At 35.6% G+C, this 13,242-nt stretch overlaps 1 protein-coding gene across 1 annotated transcript in view; it reads left to right on the plus strand.

Moving 5' to 3' along the window:
• Positions 1–370: 370 nt before the first annotated feature.
• The window catches only part of LOC106461936, a gene marked incomplete at its 3' end in the record, with an annotated part of 17,759 nt that continues 4,887 nt past the window's right edge, over positions 371–13,242 (plus strand). Inside the window, exon 1 of the mRNA XM_013921802.2 lies at positions 371–2,963. Coding sequence (XP_013777256.1) covers positions 564–2,963 — 2,400 coding nt within the window. The remainder of the gene's footprint in view (positions 2,964–13,242) is intronic.

The following is a 13,242-nucleotide window of genomic DNA, read 5'->3' on the forward strand; positions in this document are numbered from 1 at the left end:
TGTTTTTAAACCTTTAAGTTTAAGTTAACTAAATATAATTTTGAACGTAATAAAAAAAACCAGTAACACAATTGTGTGAAAGTATATTATTTCATCATTGAAAGATTTTAAAACTAAGATAGATTGACATTCAATGAAACCAGTAAGTAAAATGATATTGTTATTTTATGCATTTTCCTGGAATAAACAAAACAAAACAAAAACATACTTTTCAATTACAGTGTTAAAAATAAATAGATGGGTTTTGTTTTTTCAACAAAAAAATATCAGATTACTTTCACACATAATTTGTTAATTGGAAAATATTTTCCTGGTAGGAAAGAAAGAGAACGAAGCCCAAAACTCACTTACCTGGGCCACAGTTTCATAAGACGACCAGCCATGGTGGATTATAATTACCTGACAAGTACCTCATAAGCTTATTATAAAAGAAATAATTTTAAAACAGTGTTATTAACTAACAGTCTTGTTTCTTTCCCAGGCTAGATTGAGAAGGAAGGAAGAAGACAAACTGTTACGCAAAACTACGAGGCGAGTTTTAGGGAAGGTCTCGGTCACTAACCATGTATGCTACTGAAATTGAACGCAACATTGCTGAAGATAGTGACAAACCCGAATGGCTGAAAGAGTTGATAATGAAGAAAGGGACTTCGGGCCGTGCTAGCTCATCTCTCGTGAAACTGGTAGACAGAAATCGTGCAGCCTCGAGTAGCGAACCATTGAAACAGTCCACGCAGGAGTCAAAGTGTGAGGGGACAAAAGCTGCCACCCAGGTTATTCACCCCTCTAAAACCGAGACTAGCAGTGTGAACACCCCGGGTAGTTTAAATACATGTTCTAACGTATTGGCTACGTCACGCGTGCTCACATTCCATAGAGCGGGAGGGGGCACTGTGCCAGGAACAGAGGAAAGCGTCCCAGCGAAAGTTGTAGGGGTATTTGACGTACCGGTTAGCGCTAGCAGTTCAGGGTTGTTTTCCTCAGGGAGAAGTCCTGTGTCAAGTTCTATGCACCATAACTTAGTTGTTGGGCATGGTCATACTTTAACCAGTGATTTTCGCACGCCGTTAGTAGCTAGAAGGCCAGCTTCAGACAAAATGGGTGAAGATTATACGACAATTGTTAGTGAACATGGTGATGTAAATGGTTCCACGTTTGAACGCTCAAAAATCAATAGTCCTACATCGTCATCCACCTTTAGCGATCTTAGTCATAATCAGCCTTCATCCTCTGATGAGAGTGAACAGGAACTAGAATATGGTCCTGGAATTGTGGACAAACTGAAATCTAGGTTTATTAGTATTTCTTTGAGGGAGAAACCTGGGAGAGCTAATGGAGCTTTGAGACGCTATTCTAGCATGGAAAACCTGCTCGATAAGGACACTAGTATGTTTCAGGTCACTGGATTGTCGACTTTAGAACGGCCGTTGGACGCAGGAAGCAGAGCGAATGGTAATTTACCTATGTTTTTCAGTAATATGAAAAAAGTTAAAAGCATGGAAACATTGTTATTTGAATCAGAAAAGACCCGTAAGCACAATGTGTTTTCTGTTACTTCTCAGCCTGTCCTCAGGATAACAAACCAAAAAGCAATCAAACGTCCCAGACCTAACTGTCCTCAATCCATGCTCATCAACGAAGATGTTGTGATAATCGAAAATAATGTAAATACAGAAGGCTCTAACAACAATCTTCCAAGTTGGGGAAAAGTATTTAAACGTAGAGATGTTAACCGCCAAACGTCAACCATGAGCATCACTGATGATGAGCTTCCTAAACCAGATACTGTGCGCAATTACAAACGTTTATTCGAACCATTAGATAAAAAATCTACACCCCAAAGTAACGTCAGAAGAAAACCACCTGTTGTGAGGGCCATTGCAACATTTTCAGGTAGTAAATTCACTAACACTATTGCCAATTCTGGTACCCAGGAAACAGAGATTGCTCAACAAATTAGTAAGCAACAGGATAGTGGAGAAAGCGTTTTGAGTCAGCAGGATGGAGTAGAATCAAGCTGTAATATTAAACATGCCAAAAACAGTGCCAAAGGATTACTTACTAATGGGAATCAATCCCAGGTGCAAGTTGATGACATTTGTCAAAAAACGGAAGTAACTCAGCAACAGACTCATTATACAGAATTGCATAATAATCGCGAAGAAAATGGTACAGAACACGCTTTAAATATATTTGGCTCAGAAAATGTAAACATGACGTTTGAAAGCCAACAGAATTATAAAGAAAACAATGTTGAGAAAGGAAGTGATCCTGAAGTCAGATTTGTCCCCAGTGGGACTTTTACGTCTGAAGTTTCCTCTACTGTCAATCCTCCTCTACAACAAAAGCTAAACGAAAAACCAGTAGCTAACATCAAACCCATTCCAAAGTCAAACCAGAGCGCTTCAGTTCATAGTTCCAAAGAAAATCTGCCTATTTCACATGTCATTAGTACAAAAATCGACAAAAGGAAGATGGTTCCGGGGGAGTTAGAAGGTAAGCTTATCAATGAAAGTGTTGGCTCAGAGTACTCAAACACGTCTATTGTTGCAAAACAGAAACAAACACCTGTTACCGATATCGAAGCAGGAGATGTTCCCAAGCCCAATGCTTTATTAGGAAACAAAAAACCATGGCAAAAACCACCTGCATCAACATCATCTGTTGTGTTCGACTTTCGAGGAAAGAGTGTAAAAACTAATGTCGCTCTAACGCCAGCTCCTTTTGGTTGTAAACCAATAAAAGTTGCCAAGAAAGTTCGTGTGGACGGTAAAGAGAGTAAAAACGGCATTGTAAATGGTATGGTGACAGATGGAAGTGATGTAAATGATTTTGAAGATGAAGACTTTGAGTTTGAGGATCAAGGGTTAAGCGCCGATTTACCTCATCCATCAGGAATAGTGTTTGAAGGAGAAAATGTCATAATTGGAAAAGGAGCTCTTTTGACAGTCAAGAATAAAAAAGTAAGTTTTTATTTATTGAATTGACATATATAACTTGCATACACCTCCAAACTCACTATAAGCAGACCATAAAAATTGAGGTATGTTTTGCCGATAGATGCTATAATTGATATATATTGGACAAGTTATAGTATATGTTACAATGAAACCTTGCAAACTTTGATGTTTTTCATTTAGAATAATTATATTATTCAACTTTGTTTAATGTGCTAAGTTATAATTAAGTGGTACTTTTTGTCATCAAAAAAGTAGATGTCACTGCCATGTTGTTGTTTTTCCTAGTAATTTTAACTTTTAATTTATAAAAGAAAAATTACTTACAACGCTAGAATCCGGGTTGCGATACCCGTCGTGGGTAGAGCACAGATAGCCCATTGTGTAGCTTTGTGCTTAACTTCAAACAAACAATATATAAAAAAATATTTTTAACATGATAAAGTCGAATTAAAAGTTAGGTCATTGTTTTCATTTTCAAAGTTCAACTGTAGATAAATAGTTAAATTTTAACCAAAGTTATCTGACTACAGGAATATAAATAAGTTATAACTTTATACCTATTACTTGTTTATTTTATTGTTTAAGCCCCAAAGCTTCACAATTACTCACTATAGTTAGAGGTTTAATTAACCATACTTTCACGTTACCTTTGGCTTCCTACCGCTAACACTACTGTCACTAATGATAAAAACATTTGTATAGGCTAAGTTTTCGTTAATTAATCTTTCTGTAGTAATACTGGCTTGTTTGTAAGAACACTGACTGTCATATAATTAAAACCGTCGTTTAAAAAGCTCTTCATCGTTTGAGCCTGCTAAATAACACCAATTATTAAACTGAAGATCACTACTTATGTTCATTGTAGATGTTTTCTACTTGAATACTTACACCAAAACCTTAGCAAAAGGCAGTGTTTTGGAGTGATGATTATTAAGAGAGGTGTATCAGTGATAAAGGTTCCTCCAAACTCAAAAGGTTTGAGAAATTCTAAGAACTTATGAGTGAACCCAAAGAAGAATATGTCAACCACATTACATGTGTCATACCTAGTGCCGACTAGGCCTTTCGGCTGATAGTAGCATCCAACTCTCCCATAAAAAGAGTTTGGTAAGTCCGCTTAGTTTAGCATGCAGTACTCAAGAACGGTTTGTTTGTTAACCTTCTTATAATCCAGATATCAAACAGATGTGTGTGCCCGAAATATCACAATTATCAATTAAAAGGCACTAGAACCAAATATATTTATGTCAGTGAAAAATGTGAAACTTTATCTGTGTAAACGAGTTACCATTACATACAAAGATAAACAAACACACTTTTTTTATTTATGTTTGTTTCTATGTTGTAGCACCAAAATGCTCCCTTGCGCACGCTTGAGAATGTACCAATTACAAATTTATAGACCAGACTTTTAGCCAGTGCTCAAATTATACAACTGATAACGTAGGTTTTATTTATATAGACACACCTTTTTGCATCTTCATATTGAAAATAAAAAGCCTTAAGGTTAAATTTGCAGCTAGATTTGGTTTTTTGGTCTCACTAATTTCTGCATGAGTGACCACACCATTATTTCTGTAGAGGTTTTATCATTAAGACGATTACGGAGCATGCGTAAAGCCAGCGTTTTCTTTTAACCCATTCTTTTCAGGACCACGATATTTCAGAAAAAAAAAGAAAAACAACAACATCGAATACAAGCTCTTATTTTCCTTAGATTATTATTAATAATGGTAGTAAATGTGGTCGTTTTTTTAAAGCTGAGTTTATAAAATATTTGAAATCATGTGAACATTAAACTGTGAAAAATCCCATATCATAAGATTCATTATTGATCACAAATGAAGTTATTCAATGACCCCCAATCGTAGTTTGTGGTTAAGTGCAAAGCTACATAAAGGGCTATCTGTGCTCTGCCTACCACGGGTATTGAAACCTGGTTTCTAGTGTTATAAATCCGCAAACTTACCGCTGTGCCGGGGGGGGGGGAGCACTTTTCAAATTTCTAAAGTTTTGTTTTTTGAAATTAGTTAACAATTGCTAAATCCTTCATAACTAGTGTTATTATAAGTATTCTTTTACAAACCGTTTAAGCTATATCAATAATACTAAAGGTATTTTGATAGATAGATTTACTAGTTTTGAATAGAAGGTTTTATAACGGAGTCCGTACTCAGAAAAATTTATGCAGTTTGGAAAGTTATTGCGTTAGAAATGTTGAAACTGCCTGTACATTTCTGTTATTATAATGTTGTTTTTTTGTTGGCGGGTTCTTTTAAATTATATGGTGACAATAATTCAACGTCCAGTCCACGTAGCAATAAAATATGAGTTTTATTTATTTATTAATGTTTCTTTACAAGCTTGTACACTCTGTAACTTGTTGAAGGCCTACGTTTTCAGTCCCGCTATCAGCACTATACTAACGTAAAAAAAAGCAACTTGTACAAGATAACTCAATATGCATGGTAGCTAACACAGATTTAAAAACGTAAACACGCAGACTGTTTCACTCTACCGGCTGGAAAACAGTCCGCTAAGTACTTGATGTTTAACTGTAAGTTTTCTTAGCTTGTTTTCTGGCTCACACGGATTTATAATCTACCCTTGTTCTACATATTTCCTAAAGCCTCTTGTTCATTATTATTCCTGAATTATGATTTTAACGTCACGTGCCCTCTAGCTAACATCTAAATTACAACACAAAAGATATAGCTTTTAACACTATTTTAATCTATGCGTAAATTCAATATTGGTTAGGCCTAATTTGGAAAAAAAGAAACAGAATAATGATAATTTGGAATTTCACCGTGATTGTGTGAATAAAAATATGGGGTTATACTTGAAGGAATGAACGAATATTAGCTCTTTTGAATTTTGCTTACGCATATAAACATGTGAAAATGACTGTCAAACAGTATGACCAGATGGACAAGACTGAAAAATACTAGCAATATGCTTAAAAATGCTGTGGAAAACACTGTAATTTTGGAGCATTTCCAGTCATAAAATTCAGTTACTTATAGACAGCCTGTTTATTAAATTATGGTAATAAATTATACAAGATGACATTATGAGCCACAACGCTGTACATCTTCATCAATTCATACCTGATAAAGATACACATAAGTGGATCAAAACGTCAACTAGTTACCATGTTGTGCATAAAACAGGATTTTTCTTCAGTTACTACATGTTAAAACGAGGTCCTGGAAGCGTCCAGCAGCTACGTTGTAGAATTTCACAAATGTACTATTATTTATTTTAAAAATCAGATCAAAGGTTACGTGCGAAATTAAATTTGTGTGCATTTAATCATTTTATTACTAATTATGTGATACGAGAATGGCGAAGTAAAAAAGATATTAAATAATAGTGATAATATTTGAAAACATACTATAAAAATACTATTTTGAAAATATGCACATTTAAAATCGGGTTCTCTAAGCTGAAAGTAGGTTATTATATGCTGTTTTGTGAAGTGTTAAATTATTATAATTATTTTTTTTTTTGAAAATCAGTAAATTAAAGATGGAGAATTGATATAAATTGTGTAAAAAATCTAGATGATCTCAAGAATTGCCGATAGGATCTATATGGATTTCCATTTTAAACATTTTTCTAAAATCTGGTGGTTATGGCGCCCGACTCGCATTCTGAGGGTCGCGGGTTCGAACCCTCGTCACACCGAACACACTCGCCCTTTCAGCCGTGGAGGTTTTATAATGTTACGGGCAATCCCACTTTCCGTCGCTAAAAGCGTAGTCCAAGAGTTGGCGGTGGTTGGTGTTGATAAGCTCCTGTCACTGTTAAATTAAGGACGGCTAGAGTAGATAATCCTTGTGTAGCTTTTCGCGAAATTCCAAACAAACCACCAAATTGCTTGTGGATTCGTGATTATTTTGGTCACAAGGTTCCTAGTATTTGTATTTGTTTGTAATTAAGCACAAAGCTACACAATGGGCTATCTGTGCTCTGCCCACCACGGGTATCGAAACCCGGATTCTAGCGTTATAAGTCCGCAGACATACCGCTGTGCCACTGGGGGGGCAGGTTCCTAGTAAAATATATCAAAAAACAAACAAAAATACAACCAATATTTCGCTAATTAATGTTAAGTTCTCTATGTATTGTACGTAGAAAATAATTATTACACCCATTTCGTTTTGCTCAATTCTTTACACTGAGTGTTATAATGCCAAAAAACATAAAATTACTCAGTATTATGAAATGTCTCGATCCCGCCTGCAGTGAACTGTATAAAAAAATCGGTAATTTGAACGTTAAAAAGAATATTATGTGCCCTACATTTTCGGTGTGTTTAACCCTTATTATACAACTTGAAACAAAGTAGTAGTAGCTCCAAGTAATGTTTTTGTTTTTCTACTTTGTTTGTTTGTTTTGAATTTCGCGCAAAGCTACACGAGGGCTATCTGCGCTAGCCGTCCCTAATTTAGCAGTGTATGACTAGAAGGAAGGCAGCTAGTCAGCACCACCCATCGCCAACTCTTGGGCTACTCTTTGACCAACGAATAGTGGGATTGACCGTAACATTATAACGCCCCCACGGCTGAAAAGGCGAGCATGTTTGGTGTGACGGGGATTCGAACCCGCGACCCTCAGATTGCGAGTCGAGTGCCTTAAGCATCTGGCCATGCCGGGCCTTTTTCTACTTTGTTTTCTTGATTTCTTGTGTGAATTTTGCATCTTTTCACAAGCGAATTTTTGTTTTATAACAGCTATTGCGTACTATAAACTAAATTATAAATTGGCCAAAGTTTTATTTTATTTTATGTTAACCAACATTTTAGATTAAGAGTTAGTCAATTGACTCAAAACATCTAATTCCAGCTGAGTACCAGTATATTATTTTCGCTTCGTAACGCCTATGTTTCGCCATGACATTTAACATTCCTTGCTTATGAATAAAAACTTAGATACAATAATGATCATGCTATTAATCAGAGACGCCGTCGATTCCAGTGTTCACATCATGGCGCAAACTTCCTAACGCGTACATTTCCGGCATTGTAACACGTCCTTCCGTCTGCACTGTTTTTCTGTGAAAAAGACAATATGCAGTTTACTTTTATACATATGGCTGATTATAGGATAGTTAAGTCTTAACTTCATATCGCTTTATATATTAAAAAACAAAAACTAAAAAGTATAAATCATGCTTCCTGTTTGATGCCTGCTTGTCTCATTCTGATGGTGACGCACTAGCTAGCCATGCAGATATATATATATATGTACTTGTATGTACAGGAATTGCAGTTTGAAAAGGAAGTGTGCCCTGCTGTTTATATATACACGTGTGTGCACAAGAATGTCTACTAACACCAATATCCTTTTTAGTCTTGGGGGAGGGGAGGAGGAGAAATGTAAAGAAGGAAATAGATGACTAAAGAATAATGAAGATTAAATAGGTTTTTTTTCTTGAATACAGATATGTATCTTTTTACTATATCGAATTAGAAAAAGCAACAAATAGATCAGTGGCTTACACAGTAAATACGATTCTTAAGCAGTTGTAAAAATTAGTGAAACTTCAGCTTAATGCATATAGAAATCGGTCAAATTTTTTAACTCGTGACATTTCATGAATAAAAAAATCAGTAAAACATGAAATATAATGTTTACCGACAGTTGGAGGAGACCCTTGTTTATAGGAGTTGTGTTAAATTTTTCCGTTAATATATCGAGATTTGACATTAAATAGCTGCCACATCTGTCAGTCGTCCTTCACGCTTTCTTTCTTTCAGTCATGTCTTTGTGCAGTTGTTTAGTTTTGTCATGCATTGGTTACAAGCTTCCATGCCGTGTTTGCTCTTTATTTTTCCTTAATGTAATTTATTTTGATATTTTTTTTGGTTGCTAGTTGTTGTAGTAAATATAGCACAGGAAATTCTTATAAGGATAATTATGTAATTTTAAGAAATTATTTTAGCTTTTAGAAGCATAAAAATGTATGTAGTCGTTAATTAATCGCCTTGGTCCGAAACAAGATTCCCGTCCATTTGAAAACTGAGCGCGGCCCAGTGGTTAGCGTGCCGAAATGTGATCCTGAGGATCCGTGGTTCGAGTCCCGTTATGAGTGAGTCATAAGAGTGACGTTTAAATCCAAGAATTAGCAGTAGCTGGTGTTGACTTCAACTCCATTTGAGAAGGGCATAGCCTGGTGGTGTGCGTGCTGGACTGTGGATCTAAGGTTCCGTGGTTCGCCCACCGTTACCACACACACACACAATTTAAGCTTCGCACTCTGAGAGGGGGAGGGGCGTTATAAGAGTGACGGTCAGTCGTATCCCACTTTTCTCTCTGACAAGATTAATCCAAGATTTGGTGGTGGGTGTTGTTGACTACCTACATTCTTTATGTCTATGAGTGAAAATATAGGGACGACTAGACTTTGTGTGGTTTCGCGGGAATATTCGAAAACATTAAAAATGTGTTTTCGTAAAAGACCCTAACTTTCGTAGTATACGTATGAAGACGTATGAAAATGTCAATTTTTATTCATAATATAGTATTTCATCAAAATTAGCCGCAACAGAAATAATAAAAAAAAAACTTAGAGGGCATGAATGAATGAAGGGCTAGGGTAAATATTCGTTTATTTTCTTATTGATTAGTGGGCTATCTGCGTGTCTCGGGATCGAACTCCAAATCTTAACGTTACAAGCCTTGAATGTTACTTCTCACCAGAGTTCATTGATTTTGATACATCAGTACTCGATAGAATTAAAACTGCCCTTCACATAGTTATCCATTGTTTGAATAGAGATTTTCAGATAAACTGTATAAAAAACTCAATATTCGTTTTAGCACATTGTTGAAAATATACGGTTGGTCGACTAATATTAATATTACCGGAACCTCATAGTTGTAAATAATCAGTATTGATACGTTTACAAGCGTAGATGATTTTGAAAATGTTACAGTTCTTGTGGTAATACATTGAGATAGATAATTTTAAGAATGAACCCGCTACGACTGATTTTTTAAAATTACTCTCGCACGTTTTTTGCACAGTTTGTTTTTCTCCTTTACTCACGATTGTGGTATTTTTATTCACCGAAATGATTATATAAATGCACCTTTATCAGACTCATTCCACTCTCTGTGTTGATGTTATTTTAATCTACTATTTTTTATAACAGCATTTTAACACCAGTTGCGCCCCCCAGTGGCACAGCGGCATGTCTGCGGACTTACAACGCTAAAAACCGGGCAGAGCACAGATGGCCCATTGTGTAGCTTTATGCTTAACTTGGAACAAACAAACAAACAGCATTCGTTCCCATTTTATACCTGATGTATGTAAAAATGTTAATATTGATTCCTTATCTTAAAATTGGTCACAAACATTTAATTCTTTGCTCTTAGTTATATAACTGAAAAGAAAGAGAGAAAAAATGCATGGAATGTTGCCTGAAAGCTTCCAAAAGTAGTTCGTTAATCAAAATTTACAGTACACATTTTCATAAACATGTTGAACTTATTTAAAACACCATGACAGCCTTTTGTTTTCTACGAAACGTATTTACTAGTTAAAATCACTCAGAACTAGTTCGAGTAGTTAAGTCATCCACAACCAAAGGGTCCAAAATGTTGCTTTCCCCATATATTTTGTTTCTCGATACGGTAAAATGATGTCCACATTATTGCTATGATGTAGTTGTATATGTGTTGTTAGTTTTTGTCGTTTGCACTTTTGACCTCTTATTGATCAAAGTTTAAATTTCCCACGTTCCCTTGATATCCAATCTCAAGATTTATTTGCGTTTTATTTTTCACAAGGCCTCGATTTTTGCCGTAATTTTGTAAATGGTCCTCTTGAAAGTATGCATGTTGCTCCTACCTCTCGGTCCTCTAGTGGGTCAACGCTAATTTACGAATTTACAAAACTAAATAACCGGAGTTCGATTCTCCACAGTAGACAGAGCGCCATTATACAGCGCTGAGCTAAAACAAGAATAACATGCTTATCTCTCGCGTATCGTTTCTTTTTCTGAAGTTGAGTTTTTCTTCCCTCAATTTCACTTTTTAATGCCATCATACATACTGGTTATTTTGAAACTTAGCTTCTTGGGGCTCATAAGTCGTTAGGATGTCAGATATTATATCATCGATGTATGTGGTCTGCCATTTTAGTGATGCTTTATTCTCCTTTCGAAAGGCTCTGTTATATATAGAAATCGCCCGGCATGGCCAGGTGGTTAGGGCGCTCGACTCGCAATCTGAGGGTCGCGGGTTCGAATCCCCGTCACACCAAACATGCTGGCCCTTTCAGCCGTGGGGGCGTTATAATGTGACGGTCAATCCCACTATTCGTTGGTAAAAGAGTGGCCCAAGAGTTGGCGGTGGGTGGTGATGACTAGCTGCCTTCCCTCTAGTCTTACACTGCTAAATTAGGGACGGCTAGCGCAGATAGCCCTCGTGTAGCTTTGCGCGAAATTCAAAACAAACTAACAAATATACAGAAATATATATTTCGGGTGCTGACAATTTTGTCGTGTTACGTATGATCCTATTAGCTGGTTTTCAAACAAACAGAAGTATTGGTTTCTTTAAACAAGCGTAAAATTAAATTTGCGAATCGTCTTATAACAAGATGTCATTATTAGGTTCATATCGTTTTCAAACAAACAGAAGTATTGGTTTCTTTAAAGAAGCGTAAAATTAAATTTGCGAATCGTCTTATAACAAGATGTCATTATTAGGTTCGTATCGTGAATAAGTGACAAGCAGATAAATTTATGGTTTTAAGTTTTCTCTCAGAATGTTTTATTTTTATATCTTTGTTTCCATCTGGTTTGTTTAGGAATAAAGATAAGTATAGCAACTCATAATTGTAACTACAGCTACATCTACAATTACAGTTGGTGTGATTCAATTTTCCGTAGCTTTGATACACGTCAGGCACAGTCAGCGCCATTAATAAGCGTGCTAGTTTATAAACTTCAACAAGTATCGTTTGTATTACCAACACGCACGAAAGCAAAGTAGTTAGAAGAGATGAGCCTCTCGCTGGTGGACTGTTGTGTCCTTGGACTTCTGAACCAGTGACTGTTTATACAAATATTCAAACTAGTCTTGTTATGAAAACACATGTGGGGGTCATCGAGATAAACAGTCTTTGTAAATTTTTAGCAGCCAATCATTACTTAGAACCTTAAAAGAAAAGTATTACCAAAGTAAAGATGTTACGAGGCGAAATAGAACAGACACTTTTGTGTCCTTAAAAATTCGTATCAGTTTCTGTTACAAATATGTTTTATAAAAAATTCATTGTACACATCATCGTGAATAAGTGGCAAGTAGATAAATGTACGGTTTCAAGTTTTCTCTTAGAATGTTTTTTTTAATATCTTTGTTTCTGCACTCCATCTGGTTTGTTTAGGAATAAAGGTAACTATAGCAACTCATAATTGTAACTACAGCAACATCTACAATTATATCAAATCATAGTTTCTTCACTAGCTGCGTGATTCAACGGTCACTCAGTGAGAAGTTTAAGACATTGATGGTGTATTTCCTTTATTTTATTATTATTCTTTGTATACATGATCTTAAAAAGAAATATATCTGATTTACTTAATAATGAAATAAACTCAAATCTTTTAAAGCGGTATTATATATATACACATGACAGTAAACTACACGTACATGAGTATACACACAGAGAAAAGTTATTGAGTGTAATTGGTCGTGTTATATTTTTATTGAGTTACTAAGAGACAACAGTGTTACGTTGCAGCACCAGATCTATGGCCTAACTACTGACAAAAGAATAGGACTGTAAATAGGACCAACGAACGGTCAAAGTTAGGAAAGATTATTATGATGTGCACGAAAGTGTGCATTAGCCAAGTTTAACACAGAAGACGTGGTTCAGCTTGACTGGTTTGTTGAAGCTCTAATATAGAGTGAATTAAGATTCCATAATAAAAATCAGTGAGTGTGAAATAAGTTTTCCACGTCATATGTTTCAAAATATAAGCTCCATGAGAAGTTAGTTAGTGAACTCCCATCAACTTATTCAGGAACATCAAGTCTTTATGAGATACACAGATGGTTATGTTTATCTGACAGTACATAAATGATAGAAGATAAAAATGTATTTAATCAATGAGTGCGAAGTGCGTGAATATCCGAAACAAAAAAATATTTATGAGATACACAGATGGTTATGTTTATCTGACAGTACATAAATGATAGAAGATAAAAATGTATTTAATCAATGAGTGCGAAGTGCGTGAATATCCGAAACAAAAAA

The sequence above is a fragment of the Limulus polyphemus genome, unplaced genomic scaffold, assembly GCF_000517525.1.
Source record: "Limulus polyphemus unplaced genomic scaffold, Limulus_polyphemus-2.1.2 Scaffold1061, whole genome shotgun sequence".
Classification (NCBI taxonomy): domain Eukaryota; kingdom Metazoa; phylum Arthropoda; class Merostomata; order Xiphosura; family Limulidae; genus Limulus; species Limulus polyphemus.